The 17470-nt window shown below is 47.6% G+C and overlaps 1 protein-coding gene across 3 annotated transcripts in view; it reads left to right on the top strand.

Annotated features, from left to right (window-relative positions):
- Positions 1 to 17470, top strand: part of Rfx4 (regulatory factor X4) — a 137725-nt gene that overhangs the window by 37798 nt on the left and 82457 nt on the right. For all 3 annotated transcript variants that reach the window (XM_048418669.3, XM_048418667.3, XM_048418668.3), the window contains exon 3: positions 5730 to 5790. In XM_048418669.3, coding sequence (XP_048274626.1) covers positions 5730 to 5790 — 61 coding nt within the window. The remainder of the gene's footprint in view (positions 1 to 5729; positions 5791 to 17470) is intronic.

Genomic DNA, 17470 nt, shown 5'->3' on the forward strand with positions numbered 1-17470 from the left:
GCACACTGCAGCAGGAGTCAGAGCCCTGTGCGCTTGGTGCTTTCTGATCTCTACAGACCGAAAGGCTTCTCTGGGTCACCCGGCCACGACTTGCAGAGCCGGGATTTGAGCCTAGAGGTAGATGAGAGTAGAGGAAGAGGCAGAGGTGCCCGTGCTGTGCTGGAGTAGGTAACTGTGTTTCCCTAGGGTTTCTCCGAAGCTGGATGCTGCCCTCGGCTTTAGCCAGTGAGCGCTGCAGAGTAAAGACACCAACCAGGAACCCCACTGACCTGATGTTATACCTTGTGTTGTGGTTCTTACTTGATGTTTGGCCCTTCAGCCTAGGCAACTGCAGAGGCACTTGGCAGTACCAGTCCCTAAAGTCTGCAGAGGCGCTCGGCAGCACCAGTCCCTAAAGTCTCCATCACCCATGGCTAGTCCATCTTCTTAAACAGGCTTTCCTGCCTGCTATGGTTGATGGCTCCTTCAGATCCCAAGCCAGGCTCACATCCACTGTCTTTGCTATCATAGCATCCTGGACCTGGCCTCCACAGTGCCTGCCCAGAACTTAGACTTTTTTTAACTGATTTTTTTTCATTGAAAATAAAATTTTTTATGCAGTATATTCTGATTATGGTTTCCCCTCCCCCAACTCTTCCCAAATTCTCCCCACTTCCCCACCAACCCAAACGTGCACCCTTTCTTTCTCTCTCTCATTAGACCACACATAGGGATCTAAAAATAAGATAAAATAGGAACAAACCAGGATAGGACAAAACACAAAGATAAAAAAAGATCCAAGTTAAAAACACAAGAAATGCATACAAACACTGAGATACACATTTGCATAAAAATAAAACCCATCAAAACGGGGGTGGTGGTGGCGCACACCTTTAACCCCAGCACTTTGGAGGCAGAGGCAGGCAGATCTCTGGGAGTTCAAGACCAGCCTGGTCTACAAGAACTAGTTCCAGGACAGGCTCCAAAGCTACAGAGAAACCCTGTCTCAGAAAAAAACAAAAACCCATCAAAACAATGGGAAAATAATGTAAAATCAAAATATCTATAAGGCAAAACCAACACAAAACAAAATAAAAATCTCCAAAAATATCACCAAGTTCATCTCGTGTTGGCCGTGAATGGCTGACCACGGGGTCTGGCCTTAGGTATGGTGTGTACGCCCAGCAAGACTCTGTGAAGATAACAGCTTTCCCTTTTTCAGCTGATAATCTGAGCTCAAGAGAGCAAGGCTGTGACTATTTCTCAGCCTTTGCACTTGGCACAGAGCTCAGACGTTGTAGACATTCAATACATATTTGGTGAGTTAGGAAGTAGCCACTCCTTCAGGAGAATCCGAATTAACAGTCACTAACTATGAGGGTCAGGTCTGGGAGGAACACCCTTTGAGGGAAGGAGGCCAGGAGTTCACAGTTCTTGTGTAAATATCACGGCTAGTCACCCTAGGACCAGTCAGCAAGTACCAGCCCACATTTACGGACTGTTTGGACCATGGGAGTTGTCCACAAAATGCTGTTTCTTAATTTATACGTGTAATGGTAAAAATAAAACAACACCAGCCCCGAGGAACCTGTGGGCCATGAGGGGCAGTGAATCCCAGGCAGGGAGCCATGCAGCAGTTGAGAGACCTCCGTGGGTCAGCCGGTCCCATGAAGAGCCGAGGAGCCGTGGCAGATGAGAGACAGACGGATAGGCCCGCCATGCTGAGTGCGGGTTTGGGTATAGTTTATTTAGTAGGCTATGGAGGAGGAAGGGAAGGGAAGAAGAGCAGAGAGAGAGGGAGAGAGAGGGGGAGGGGGAGAGAGAGGGAGGGAGGAGGAGGGAGAGATAGAGAGAGAGAGGGGGGAGGGGGAGAGGAGAAGAGAAGCTACCTCTTCGAGAGATGGAAAAGAAGGAGCTCAGGCTAGAAGCAGAAGGAATCTGCATCAGAGATCTTTGAGAAGGACAAAATTTTACTTGAGTTATTGATTAAAAACGACAGAGAACTTACTTGGTTGGCACCTAGAGCTACTCCTCAGGGTCCTCCCTGGTCGCTGAGAGTCATATTTGCCTTTTGCTGTGTAGCACAGGGCCTACCAGGCTCCAGAAGATCCTGTGGGCTAAGAAATCTGTAGGAAGACAAGCCTACCTTAACCTGAGCAGCTAGGCTGTTGATTCCAGTGATTCTGTCCACTGTCTGGAGATCTTCAGTTTAGATGAAAGACAGGTTTTCCCAGTGGTCAGCACGGGCAGTTGAAACAAACAGGATGAACGTTGTTCTGTGCCCATTTGTCTTCTGTCTTCTTTGGAGGAAGTGGAGTGCTGCTGCGAGGAGCCAACCTGTCTCTTTTTGTTATGAAAGTCTTTTAATAATTAAACATTTAAGTACACTATTTCCCAGCTCTCTGAGCAGTTGGGGACGTTTATTGGGTATGGATGAGTTATAACTACAGTACAGAATCTGCCGGGAGAGCCGGGTCCGAGCTCAACTGTAACTGACAATAGTGGAACAGTTCAATGTATTTTAAAGAAGATTGGATTAAATATATAGTATTTTATGTAAGAGATTTAAAAGTACATACCAATTTAAAACATGAGACTTACTGGTTTGTAGTCTGGAATAAGATACAATGAACAGACAATTATAACATTTAGCAGTAAGTAAGTACAGGTGCATTTCAGTTACATGTATGCACGCACACACACACAGTGAACAAGAATTGGGCCAAATGGATGCTCTTGGTGGGCACTCCCAAAGACATGCCACTCCGCAAAACACACATGTAATAGAGTCAGCTTCAGGGACCAGGCAGAGATGGCAGGACTTGGTCACCTGACCTGGCCCTCAGTTAAGATGGCAGTGAAGTCACCTGACCTCGGTTAAGATGGCAGTAAGGTCACCTGACCTCAGTCAAACTGGAGAAGTCACCTTTTTTTTTTTTTTTTAGGCCATTATAGCCTAGCTTGATTGCGTTCTTATAACAGCCTCAGTTCCGTGTTTTTTCTATGCTATCAAACCACCTTTGTTGTGGTTTGAACTCGAGGCGCCCAAGTTAGGCTGGAAGGAACAAGAACCATTTAGAAGGGGCTCTGGGTGTCAAAGCAGACGACACAGTGTTGAATTTGCTGAGGACTCTGACATTTTTGTGCCTGAGAACTCTTAGTGTTTATATCAATACTGTAGTTTGGGAGACAGAGGAGAGAACACCCAACGGATACAAGTTTTATTAGCTGGGGAATGAGACTGGATTTTAAAACAGAGAGGCAGCTATTTGGGGGCCCATTAACGAGAGGCACAGTGTGGAATTCAGAGGCCTCCATCACTCCCTGTCTTCTCTCTGCATCCTCAGCATTGACCTTGTCCTCAGCCCACCACTCCCTGCCCAGTCACAGGTTTGCCGTCTCTTCCCCATTCCTTTACTGGCCAGAGTCTCTCTCACAGATTTCCATTTAATTGTGGGAAAAGTTATTCTTTTCAACCCCATGTTCTAATCAGAATTATACTAATACCAATCTGTTCTCTTGGAGAAAATATTTTCTGGACTCAACTTACTGAAACAAATTAAGATTTTAGGAAGAAGTTGATTGGCTGTACCCAGCCTGTGACCTTCAGGATCTGTGCATCCAGGATAATTGGCCTGGCATGAAAGCATGAACTTATGCAGAATATTAGGAGATTTTGGGGTGCAGCTTGGTTAAGCAGTTCTTGAGCACAGATTTTGTAGATGACAGCATTGTGTCACAACATCAGACGGGCAGACACCCCTGTTTGCCACCAGCAAACCATCTTATACCATCTTCATTTTTATTTTATTTAAGCTGTTTCCACAAGTATTAGCTCCTTTCTATGGAAGTTTTCTGTGCCAGCTTTTGTTCAGGGTATTTGTAGGTTTGATCAGTGTGGTTTCCTTCTCTCTTCCATCTCTCTCTTTCCCCTTCCTTTTCATTGCTTGAGATGCTGAGAATGAAACCCAGGGTCTTGCACATCTTTGAGGCAGTGTCCCACTATGTACCAGATGAGCCAGGTACACACACACACACGCTCACACACACATTAATCCGTGTTGCGCAGTGGCATGCTATAGAGTGCATATGGAGGTCAGAGAACAACTTCCGGGAGCTTGTTCCCTGCCTCTGCCATGGAGTCCACGGTAACTCAGGTCATCCCGACCTTACGAACATCTCCTGCCCCTGACCATGACCCGTTCACTAATCCTCCTACCACAGCTCTCTGTGTTTGGCTATTACAGGCATGCATGACATCCGGCCAACCAGTTTCTTAAAAGCCAACTTTTTAGCATGTACTAAATGTATGAAATAATGAATTTCATCATGTATTTTCCATACATGTATATGATTTTCTTTTGAAACTACCTGAGGCTGTAGCAGTTTTCTTGGGTTAAATTTGTGGATCTAGAGACTTTGTGTTGATCTTCCACTTAATAATCCTCATTGGGACTTGGGCAAAAGACTCAATAGCTTCAGGTGGGCGGAGACTGATCCATTGCTCCGACTGTTGCATTGAAGGACTTAGCAATCAAGACCCTGTGGTCTGACCGGCCTAACAGCTAGATGGTATCTTTTACAGATAAGTGACTTTTACAGGTGAGCTTTTTTGATATTGATTCTAACTGACTCCCAATGAAGAGAAATGTGACGCACCCGTCTGAAATAACTTTATTCTTCTCTTTAGTAGATATTCTGTAGACATTCGTGCTTGTAATTACTGTACTTTGAATATTTTTAAAAAATGTGGGGGAGCAGGGATTTGTTTTCTTTCTTGTACAAATTCTAGTAAGTCACAGTGGCTCAAATTCTTTAATCCGAGCACTCAAAAAGGCTGAGGCAGGATGATTGACGCGAATTTGAGCTTAGTATCCAAAAGGAAACATTCTACAAAAATATTCTTGTTTTTCCTCTTGGGCTGAGAACCTTGCTTACTCTCCAGCCCTTTACAAAAGAGGCCGCATGACTCATAGACTCTGGCCTGCCATACTGCCCCTCTGGCTCCCTTGAGTTCCTACACAGCCTTCACGTTGAAGGTTTGTCTCTGGTGGAAGCCATTTCCTGACTCATTGGTGGAGCCTTCCTGGCATGTGCTTAGGGCAGAAGGGACAAAGTGACTCTCTGGGGTCTTTTCATAAAAACATTGATCCGAGTCACAAGGGAGCTGAAGGGGTTGGTTTATTTCCTAAAGGACTACCGGGGGGACACAAACGATCAATCTGTAGCAGTGAGAGACGACAATGTATTTATTCTCAAGTCCTCAAATCATGGAGACGGATGTCCAAAATATTTAATTGACTGGAGCGTTTTAGAAGTCCGTAACTTCTAAAAGCCAATGGAGGGCGGCTTGTCAGACTAACTGCGGCTGTCACATGAAGGAAAGTGCACTGGAGCCTTCTGCAGGGGTCAGTTTTCTGTGTCAGGTGTCGTGGTGCACACCCTCAATTCCAGGACTTGGGAGGCAGGTGAATGTCTTAGAGTTTGAGGGTAGCCTGGTCTACATAGTAAGTTCCAGGCTCCGTGTATGATGAGGTCTACACAGTGAGATCTTGTCTAAAAAAGTCAAAGTTTTCCTTGTGTTTGTATTCGCGTGCAATGAGGCTAGCAAGTTGGAAATGCCAAGATGTCGCCGTTTCAGGCATCAGCATCCGAGGGAGACCGGTCTTTTGAAACTTGGGGTCACCGAGCTGCCTTTGACGTCCTCCCGTTGCCAACTGAAGCCAACTCCTTTTTCTTTCCTTTAACAGATGAGGAAAAAGAAAATAACAGAGCCTCCAAGCCCCACTCCACTCCCGCCACTCTGCAATGGTAAGTGTCTGCCGCCAGTAATGTGAGCCGCACAGATCTCTCTGGCTAGGGCAGCCTGTCTCCCAGCTGTTTTGGTGTTGCCCTGCTTATGTGATGTTTGGTAACTCACCTGGAATCTGCTTAGTTGGCAGGTAAACGCAAAGGGCTTGCCTTAGCTCTAGCCTGGTGATTGAGTTTTCATGTCTTGTCTTTGGGTGTAAATTTTTTTCCCATTATCAAAACACTGGTAAGGATTAGATTTCACATGAATGTTGTTAAGTGGGTTTTTGTTTTGTTCTGTTTTGGTTTGGTTTTTGGAGACAGGGTTTCTCTGTAGCTTTGGAGCCTGTCCTGGAACTCGCTCTGTAGGCCAGGCTGGCCTCAAACTCACAGAGATCCACCTGCCTCAGCCTCCGAGTTTTAACAGAATCTGTTATTACAATGGATGAAGTTTTAGTAAATGATAGAAATGAAAGTCTGTCCATCCTTAACCTAGGAGTCCCGAGTAAACTAATAATTGCTGGAAATATAATTAACACTATATCGTTAACAAAAGTAACCCTCTAGAATGACTTCCCATTGATATTTGAAATCCCTGGACTTGATGGAATGTACAGCGAGCCCCTCTTCTCAAAGCTTCTTCAACATCGTGTTGTGGCCTTGAACCCTTGAACTCTCTGACCTGAGACCCTTGCTTCAGAGAACCTGGCAACTGAAGGCTATTCTCGTCTTACCAGTCTAGCTCAGGGAACCCAAAGGAACCCAGGAGCAAAGGGGAGGGAAAGGTTTGGAGAGGGGAAGGTATGTGCGGGGCTCACTTACACGCCCTATGCCATTCTAAGTCATTGGCCTTTGTATTGCTGCGTCCGTTCTATAGAGAAGGAACATAAAACCGAGACAGTTACAGCATTGGTTGTCTACGGCTTTTTAAGTGGGAGGAGGCAGGAATCTGACGGGGACTCTAAGTGCCAGCCTGGTGCTTGGGAAGGACTGAGAAGAGATCTCAGATTGGGGCTGTAAGGGCTGTCATCTTTCCATCTCTGGGCTGGTGTGTGCAGGGAGGAAGGGAAGGTGACAGAGGAGAAGGTGTTGGGGTAGATCTCAGCTTGCCATCCGGGATCTGCACCATCAACTAGCAGCCAGGGGTCTCCACCATCAGCTTGCCGGCCAGGTGTCTCCGTGGTCAGCTTGCTGTCCAGGGGTCTCCATGATCAGCCTGCTAGCAGAACTTCAGTGAGAAGGAACACATGGACAAACAAGGGGGACAAGGAGAAGGCCTAGAAAGGAGTCTTGGAAGCCACCGTTGATATTTGGTGACAGCAAGCTTATGGCTGTTACAGGGAGCCGGATCCTTCAGAACACTATTCCTCCCTCCCCGTTTGTCTTCCTCTGTCTCTGCAAGCATTAGCCTAAAGACTGTGACCTGGGGATTTGGCTCAGTTTGTTGAGTGCTTGCCTAGCATACAGAAGGCCTGGCTTTGATCCTTTATGCAAGATGAACCACATGTGGTAGCTCATGCTGCCATACATAGGAGGGAGGTGGAGGCAAAAGGGTTAGAAACTTAGGTCTCTCTGTGTGCAGTGAGTTTGCGATCAGTCTGGCTGTATGAGATGCTATTCTCCCAACCCTGTCTAAAGGCGAGGGGCAGATGATCTACATCTACTTCCCCTAGCAAACCTGCCTCTGTAGTGGTCTCCAAATATTCTGCCAGTTATGTACCATGGCGCTACCACAGGAATGAGTTCCGTGCAGAGGATAATGGGTGTGGGGATTTCTCGAAACACAGGACATCAACACTTTCTTCTTAGTGACCTGAAACAGTTCATTTTAAAACATCAGAAAGATAATAGAAGAAACCCACCTTGTGGCATCTGTTTGTCTGTGATGAGGCAAGTGGATCATTCTAGAACTGACTGACTTCATCCTCCAGTTGGCAAAGCAAATTTGAAAATATGTTCTTTTAGGAATAGCAAATCAGTCTCCAATTTCCTTTGTATTGTATGTTAATATAGCTTCAGTCATTAACTAAATTCAAGTAGTTCTTAATGAATACCTTCTATGTGTCAGGGTGGTCCTATTCTGGGATAAGAAAGATGTAGAAGAGGCAAGCAGAACTGTCCAGTTTTTTTGGGGGGGGGGGCGGGGACAGGGTCTGTAGCCCAGGCTGCCCTTGAACTCCTTCTAGCCTCTACCTCCTGAGTGCTGGGATTACAGTGTGGGCCAGGCACTAACACCTGGCTTATCCAGGGCCTTGGGCAAGCTAGGTAAGTGCTTTACCACTTGAGCTATGCTCACAGTGATAATTTTTTAAGGGATGAGAAAGGAAACCAGGCACATATTAGCCCGAGGGGGATGCTGTGGGATGACTCAGTGTCAGCACTATTGTGATGAGCAGTAAAAGCTTCTTGGAGGTGACACTCCCGTGGACAGATGTGCGGCAGCAAACCCTGTGACACCACAGCTTGCAGAGGTGACACTCCCGTGGACAGATGTGTGGCAGCAAACTCTGTGACACCACGGCTTGCAGAAGCCAGGCCAGAGGAACATCCAGACAGGACCGCTTCAGTGGCCTGAGACTGTAGCCCGGCTCTCCACTTTTCAGGATGAGCAAGCACACAGTGGACATTCAGCCTGTGCCCAGGATCCACGTGGAGCACTGGAACAGGTGACGAGGACCTGGACTGGGAGGAGGGCGACACCCTCGGGCAGTTCTGAGGCCTCCGCAGCCTCTCAGAGATAAGCCCCTACCAGTCAAGCAGAGAAGCCTTACCACCACCCAGGTCTGTCATGAGAACTAAGCCAGTGGGCCAGCATGTTGCTCCGGGAAAGACAAGTGTTCTTCATATTCTGCCAAGGATGACTTCCTCTAGGCCTGGGACTCGGCCCCAGAAGCCCACTTCCCTGTGCCAGTCGTAGTCTTAATCACAAGAAGCAGTCTGGTCACACACAAAGCACCACAGCTGTGTAGTGTGCAGAGAACACTGATACAGAGGAGGGGCGTGTGCAAGGAACTTTGTTATACAGAGGAGGGGTGTGTGCAAAAAACGCTGTGGTATAGATGAGGGGCGTGTGCAAAGAACACTGTGGTACAGAGGAGGGGCGGGCGTAAAGATCGCTGCGGTACAGAGGAGGGGCTCATGCCTTTTAACCCTAGATGTACTAGGTGAAAGCAGGAGGATCAGGCGCTTAAGGCGGCCCTCTGACACATCAAGTTCGAGGGGTTACACCATACTTTCTCAAGACAGAAACACAAAAAACAAAATCCTGATGAGGGAGAAGTCATGTGTACAGAGGGAACGTGTAGGACATTCCTCTAAACGTAAGAACATCACACTTAACCCCACCCCTCCATAAAGTTCCCTTGTGAATAGTTATTATTTTGTGCTGTAGTTCTAGTCTAAAGCTTTGTCTCTCAGAAGGAACTGGGTGCAGCCTTCATCCTATGAAAACAGCAATACGATTTACAGTGCGTCTCCCCTTTCTCTCTGGCTGCCCGAGAGCTCAGAGGTTAATCTGAGCTGGTTTGTCAGTGCTCTGTCTGCAGATTCAGGGATGCTCATATACTCCTCCTCTCCCCTTCAACTAGCGCTCACTGAAAGGTCAGGAAATGCATACAGTCACAGATTCCTCCTGTTTATTCTGATATTAGCACAAGTAACACATTTTTTTTTGTTAGAAAATGAAACCGAAGATTAGGCTAACATCCATTTTCACTGTAGTTATTCTACTTTTTCTCAGAAATAACTTTTCAGTAGGGCGTGTGGGTGTGTGTAAGTGTTTACATGCAAACACCCAGGGAATCTTGCAGTTTTTAATTTGTATTTTATTTTATTTCTATCCTCCTTATAAGAGGCACACAGATGTATTACACTGTTGCTCCAAACTCTGTAGATCCACAGCTAACTTTATTTCTTAACATCCTGATGTCACGCCGGATTAGCTAATAAAGAATTAGCCTCAGGATGAGGAGGTAACGCAGGGGCCAAAAGCACCTGTCGCCGAGCTAACAACCTGAATCTGAGCTATGGAGCCCACACGGCAGGACAGGAATGACCGCTGTACACCTGCCAAGGCACATGTGTGTGCCTCCCCCCCCCCCCCACATTTAAAGATGAAGAGAATGAACTTTCTTCTAAGTGGCACACAGTGCTGCCTGGAGAACGGCTGCAGAACCAGCCCCTTTCCCTCGTGGTAAGTATTTAAGTCTGTCCAAATGTCACCTCTGAATTATAAACAGGACCCCACAGAAGGTTCCACATGGGGCCTCTGCAGCCCTGGGGAGGGCTTCTCCATGCACACATGAAGAATAGCTGGCACACACGTTGGATGGTGATGGAGTTGCAGGGCTTACTGACCACCAGACAGTTTCCAGTTCTGTCTTTTCCTGCACTACAAAGGATTTAGACACATAAGCCTAGGAATCTCTCTCTATAGGAATCTTATGTCTTAGTTGTTCAGGTCCTTCACGCTGTCCTGTCTCCTGTGGCGCTGTGCACCCATACGGATGTTGAGGAGAGCTGCTATGCCAGGCTGGCAGCACCCAGCCTCCCTGGGACGATTTGGCTTGCCACTAGAACTGGGTTAGGAATGGTTTACTTCCCTTCTGGCCCCTCCCCTCCCAAGCTCCCTCCCCACCACCCTGGAGACACCAGGCCTCCTCCTCGGAGGAACAAATAACGTAACTGCCAAGCAGCCAAAAAGAATCGGGGCCACATGATCTGGAGGCAGCTTCCAGCAGAAAACAGGCAAATGTTGTCCAAGGGCTCCTGCCAAACCCTTTCCAGCAACCTCGGTCATGGGGGTGAGTAAATCCCACCTCACTGGGGATGCTGGGCGCCGCTGGAATCCCAGCCACACAATCACCCCTATTCACACTGGAGATTTTGAAATGGAAAGCGGCCCTGTTGGGCCATGCCGGCTGACCTGTTGCCAATACATGGCTCCTCTGTGGCCTGCTCCTTCCCGCACTCACTACTGTGCCCTTCCTGAGCCCTGTGCACCATAAGGGTGGGGGCATAGGACGTAAGGGTCCCCCAATACCCAGAAGGCTGAAGATGAGGCAGCGGGGTGTTGCTTTCTTGGCAAGGGTAGCTGGGAGGTGTGAACATTTTCCTTTTAGATGGGCTGTTGATATTAGTGTGAAATCAAATAGATTCAGCGTTTCTCTTTAAGATGCTCTCACAAACCACCAGTGGCTTGCTAGACCTGGCACTGTTCTAAAGCCAGACTTGGATGTCTGTCCTCGTTTTGTTTCTGTTGCTATGACAAACGTCCTGAACAGTTTGCAGAGACAGCTCAGTGGTCAAGAGAGGACACTGTCTCTGCGGAGGACCTGTGTTCAGATCCCAGCGCCCCCCTCGAGTGGCTCACAACCACCTGGAACTCCAGGTCTAGAGGATCTAATTAGTGCCTCTTTGGGTCTCTGTGGGTACGCGTGTGCGCACATGCTCTCTGTCTCTCGCTCTCCCTCTTCCTCCTCCTCCATCCCCCTCTTTAAATTTAAGGACATATCCTGTCCAAAAGCAACATAGCAGGGAGTAAGGGTTCTCTCTACTCAGAATTCTAGCCCATCCTTTTGAAGAAGTCCAGCCAGGGACTCCAGCGGCCTGTCACACCTCATCCACAGTCCAGAAGAGGGGGGATGAATAACATGGAGGTTTTCTACTCGCTCTTGTTTTTTTGTTTTTGTGTTTTTTTAATGGTACAGTTCAGGGCCCAACCTAGAGAGTAGGGTCACTCACAGTGGATTAAACTAACAGTAAAGACAGCCACCTACAGACATGTCCACAGGCCTGCTGGAGCTGGGCCATCCCTCACCCAGTTCTTGCCCCAGGTGAGTCTAGGCTGCAGCTAGTTGACCTTTTAAACCTGAACATCACAATATTTTAGACCAGGTCATGGTTCCTAAGTCAGCCTGGGGTTCTGCTCACTTGACTCTGCCGCATATGGAGAACCCTCCCCAGGACTGTAAGGAGACCCACAAAGATGATCTTTGGGGCCCCACCTGCCACAGTAAGGCGAGGAGAGGTAGAGATGGGGAATGGAGGAAGAAGACGAAGGACACAGGACAGGAAACTGTGAGAACCCTTTAGCTTCGGGGCCTCCAGTCCCCAGTCTCCTCCTGGACAGAAGCATTGATAGCTTGTGAGAATGTAAAACCCCAAGTAACAGACATGGATACCCAACAACTTGGCAGACCTCTGCACCTACGTTTCTGAACCCAAGCCTCTGGGAAGTTGTAAGCAACCCCGGGATGGATCAGACGGTTCTGTGCTCCAGCCCAGCTAGTCATTGCAATGGTAGAGAGAACTCTCGTTCAGTTCTCTGCTCTGGACTGGCCAGATCTGCAGATTCAGGACATACTGGGGCAGTGCTTCCTCCACCCCCCATCAGATGATGTCACCCAAAGTCACTCAAGTTCCATAAAATTGCAGAATGGGCAGAGATGCCATAGCCATGCACTAGCCACAGACACATGCCCTGGGAGACACGGGTCTTAGGCCACGGCGTTGTTGAGTGAGCATCGTAGAAGTGCATGTGGCATATGTGCTACAGCTGATTGCCCCTCCGGCCATGAGGAAAACGGGGGAATTAAATCTGACACAGGAGAAAATGACGCAGTCCAGTGACAAGATTGCTGCTGGTGTGGACGTGTGAGCTCAAGGAGTGCGCTCACTCTGGAAGTCATCGTTTAGCGTGGCAAATGATAAACACACCCATAGCAGTCATTTGTCAGACTGTTTGTCTGAACAGAACGTTTGTATGTGGGTTGGTGAGATGGCTCAGTGGGTAAATGTACCTGCCACCTACCCTAGGACCTGATTTCAACCTCTAGACCCACATGGTGAAAGGCGAGAACTGATTTCCATGACTTATCATCTGACTCACACACACACACACACACACACACACGCACACGAGCGCACACGCACACACGCACACACCACATGCACTCGACAGCACAGTTGGTATGTCGCCTCTGCATCAGCACATACACGGGAGGAAGGCCTCCACTCTGCTCTTAGGACGACTGTGATGCCACAGACAACAATCTTTGGTTGCTGTTCTGTTCTTAGGACATTGCTGCTGTGTACATGGTTCACTGCTACCAGACATGTATTGGCGCATTATGACACATATGGGCGCAGGCGCATTATGACATGTATGGGTACATTATGGCAAAATGTATTTAAGGTACAGGGCACGGCCCAGTAGCTGAAGAGGGGGTGTCTGTGGTGAGTGGGGAAAGTGAAGTCTGGAGAATCAGTAGGGGTCAGACAATGGAGGCCTTGGATGTCCAGGAAGGAACCTACTTCTGTGAGGAGGCAATATGGAGCCACTAAAGGTGTAGAACACTGCCTGGCTCTCATTGCTCAGCAAGTTCTTATTGTTGCAGTCTCAGATCCCCAAACAAACAAACAAAAAACCAAGCCAGACATAGTGACACACCCCTCTAATCCCAGCACGCAGGAGGCAGAGGCAAGTGGCTCTCTCTGAGTTCGAGGCCAGCCTGGTTTACGTAGTGATTTCCAGGACAGAGACACATAGTAAGACACTATCTCTAAATACAAACAAACAAACAAAAACAATATAGTGTCCAGTCTCTGTGGCCGTCTCTGCTTTTCTACTTTTGGAATGTATTTTTTAGATCCTGCTTTGGTAAAGTAGACCTGTTGTAGCATTTCTAGATAAGTGAGCAATAACTGAAGAGGTGGACACTTTGCCTGACAGCCACGTGTATACATAAAAAGCTGTAGGTAAAACGTGGCTCAGAAGAGAAGCAGTTCCAGGCGCCACAACATTCTCTATTGCTTGAGAGCGTTGATACAAAGCTGCTTCCCTGTGTCTCAGGAGGCCATGGGCTGAAGCCTTCCAAGGAGATCTCCTTAAGAAATGTGTGTCTCTGATAATGGCTCACACTAGCTGGTGACCGAGTTCATTATCTGCCCATAATAGCACGAGCTCAATTCAAATACAATGAAGTTGTTAAATAGAAGATAAAAAAAATAGAGCAAGTCCAGAATTGTATGTGCGTGCATGTGTGTGTGTGTGTGTGTGTGTGTGTGCATAAAAAAAATCCAGGTGAAATGCAGCATTGTTCACCCACCATGCCAGGCTAATGATGTCCTCAAAAGGAGGGAGGAAAGGGGGAAATTCATCATCAGATATGAAGAGAAATAATTAACTGCTTTCTCTCTTTCCCGCCTCAGTCAGCGGAGCGGATGCTCCAATTAGTAACTTCAGTGCACATGCAGAGCCGCTAGGTTTTGCGAGGCGGTCTGAGGGACAGCGTCACAATGCTATTCCTGGAGCATCCTTCTAGCATCAAAGGTGCCCTTCCGTGCCAATTACATCCATCACTCACAGAGCTTATTAAAATGCTTCATAGTCATAAGCCACCTGGATACTCGGAGGTTCAGCCGCTCCAGTCGCAGGGACAAAACCCGACAGAAACGTAGTAGGTTAGCAGGCGCTGGCCTTTCACAGGTAGTGGCTTAATTAGCTCAGCCTGCATCAACCGTGACTTTGATTGAGCAGATCCAAATAGTTTGTTGTTGCTAGGGGTTCATCTCACGTGCTTTGTATTACCTGATATCTTGGTCAGATTTAGCAGGCAAACAGACCACAGAATAGTAAATAGAAATGCAGGCATTGTGACTTTACTGACACGTAATGATTTGAGAAACCAGGAATACACCTGGGAGCCAGTGCTTTTTGTTATTGGTGGCAGGGCAGGGGGCACAGGGTTTTACCCTAATAGTTTACACTGGTTTCAAACTCATGGTGATCCTCCTGCCTCAGTCTTTTGAGCACTGGGTTTACTCTCAGCTTGGGAATCCATGTTTTTAACACCACATTGAAAGCATTATATCCCCTAAGTTTACCCATCTTGGGGCATTTCTGACAATGGGATGGACCCCTTTTCAGGTTAGGAACCTGAGACCCACCTGAGTAACTGCCTACTTCTCCAGTCTGACAAAAGGAGACCTAGATCCCATATGCTATCTTGACTCAATACAGGCCCAGTACTTCTTTTTAATTACTATAATTAAATTTTTTTCATTTATTTTATATACCGGCCCGTTTCCCCACCTCCTCTCCTCCATTCTCTCCCCCCACTTCCTTTCTACCCTCCCCCATCCACTCCTCTCCCATCTCCATTCAGAAAGGGCCAGGCCTCCCATGGGAGTCAACAAAGCATAGATCTAGTACTTCTTGCCTGGACTAGTATAGTGTGTCCAGACTAGTCTCATATGTTTGCTGATCCATGTGAAAAGTACCAGTTAACCCAACTTTGCTAGTTATCCTTGGTCACCTGCCACAGAGGTACCTGCCACCTTTAACTATGCCACTCTTGTCCCTTAACAGGGAGAAGGTTGCTCTCTCATTTAAAAGCATCCCACAAACAGATTCCAAGTGGCTTGAAAAGCTTACTTTACCACCGAATCCTTGGATTGTTTGGGCCAAAGTGAACTTAGGACAACGTTAACACAGCACAGAGGGACACTCTCCTCTCTCCACCAAGTCCCAGCTACCTTCTTGTTGCTGTATTAGAATGGAAAATGTCCCACACACAATGGCCTGAAGAATTAAAATCAAACCTCTGTTAATTTAGGGAAATAGTTTAATGGAACACTCAAAAGTCTAAGATGGAACTTGTGGGGTTACTTTCTTGCTTTTTTGTGTTCTTTATATTTGGTTATCAGTTAACAGAACCTATTAGTTTTGTGTTACTGTTCTCAACCTTTGTCAACATTATTATTGTGGTTAATAGAGCATTCTAGAAGTAATCAGGCAAGAAGGTCTTGCTTCTGAGAGTTGTGTGTGTGTGTGTGTGTGTGTGCATGCGTGCGTGTGTGTGTCTGTGTATGTGTGCATGTGTGTGTGTACAATGAGTGTATGTGTGAGTCAGAGGTTGACATCGAGTATCCTGTCCTGTTTTATCAATCACTCTCCACATTATGATTTTTAGGCTTAGTCCCTCATTGGCCCTGTAACTCACTGGTTTGGTCTGCTGGCTGGTCAGCCTCAAAGCTCTCCCCTGACCCCAACTGTCTTTGCATCTCCGGCTCTAGGGTTACACGCACACACCTCCATGTTCATTTTTAAAACATGGGCTCTGGAGATGTGAGCTCACACTTTACAGTGAAGGTTCTCGGGCTTTACAACAAGCACCGCACAAACCGAGTGGTGTGTGTGTGTGTGTGTGTGCGTGTGTGTGTGTGTGGTCATATGCATAGACCTGCCTGTAGAAGTCAGAAGATGGTGTTGGATCGCTGGAGCTAGAGTTACAGGAAGTAACTGATCTACCTGCCATGGTTGCTGAAAACTGAACTTGGGTCCTCTGGGAAAAAGAGCAGTATGTGTTCTTAACTGATGGGCCATTCCTATCCCCTGATGAGCCATCCCTAGCCCCCGGTGAGCCATCCCTGGCCCCCATGAGCCATCCCTGGCCCCTGATGAGCCATTCCTGGCCCCCATGAGCCATCCCTGGCCCCCATGAGCCATCCCTGGCCCCCATGAGCCATCGCTAGCCCCCGGTGAGCCATCCCTGGCCCCCATGAGCCATCCCTAGCCCCCAGTGAGCCATCCCTGGCCCCTATGAGCCATCCCTGGCCCCTGATGAGTCATCCCTGGCCCCCATGAGCCGTCCCTAGCCCTTTCCTTTCAGGTCTCCCTTCGCAAGCCCCATCCTCCCACTCAGGCAAATATCCCCATCATTCAGAGCACATGACACATCTATTACTCCCTGTTGTCCTGCCTGCCTGGAGCCTCCGCCAACTGCAGCAGTAGAGCAGGCTTCTAATGAGAAAAGTTCTCTTAATCTGGTCACATTAGGAAATGAATTGTACTTTCTGAGCCTTAGCTCCTGATGTGAAAGGTCGGTGTCCTGCCTACTTCATATGGCTTTCCGTTCTGTTTTGCTTCACTTGGGTTTTTTTGTTAACTCAGGTTGTCACTTTGTAGCTCAGGCCTGGACACACTATGTTAGCCTAAACGCTCCTCAAACCCCATACCCTCCCACTCCATCCTTCTGAGTGCTAGGGTTACAGGCATGTGTCAACATGCCTGACTTTTCTGTGATTACCATGAGAATTAAAAGAAAATAACCCTGACTACCTGGTGCCTGGCACCTAGAACGAGCTCCATGAATTTGAGCTGTTGTTTCCTGCTAAAAAATTTCAATCCGAAGTCTTCTGTGGAGCCATAATTATCCACTCCTATCTACACACTAGCCAGCGTTTCCCTCTTCAATAGCATCTGTGGTCAGGAGGTTATAGTATTTACATACTCTTATTTCTTGTGTCATTCTCCCCAAATAGACTCCAGAGTGAACTAGGACATAGGTTATGTCTTATGCCAGCACAAGTGCCTACAGAAGCCAGGAAAGGGACAGAAAACAGACTTGGTGTAAGAAAGACGGAGAGGAGTAAGGACTCTGGCCAACCCCAGGGCACATGTCACCCTGGCCAACTGTTGTCATGAGGGAATATTGGTCCAGGGTGCCAAATCTCAGCTTTTTCATAAGAAGCCAGGAATCCAGATTCTTCTGTGCAAAGTCCTGAGGTTTAAAAGCTGAGCCATTGGTGCTTAGGCAAAACAAAGCATGCATGTGAGACACACTCCCCTCCCCCAGTGGTGACAGCTGCCTCATTTACGTGGTCCCTATAAAGTTTGAGCCTCAGCTGGGCCTTTGAA

The sequence above is a fragment of the Myodes glareolus genome, chromosome 26 (assembly GCF_982192425.1).
Source record: "Myodes glareolus chromosome 26, mMyoGla1.1, whole genome shotgun sequence".
In the NCBI taxonomy this organism is placed as follows: domain Eukaryota; kingdom Metazoa; phylum Chordata; class Mammalia; order Rodentia; family Cricetidae; genus Myodes; species Myodes glareolus.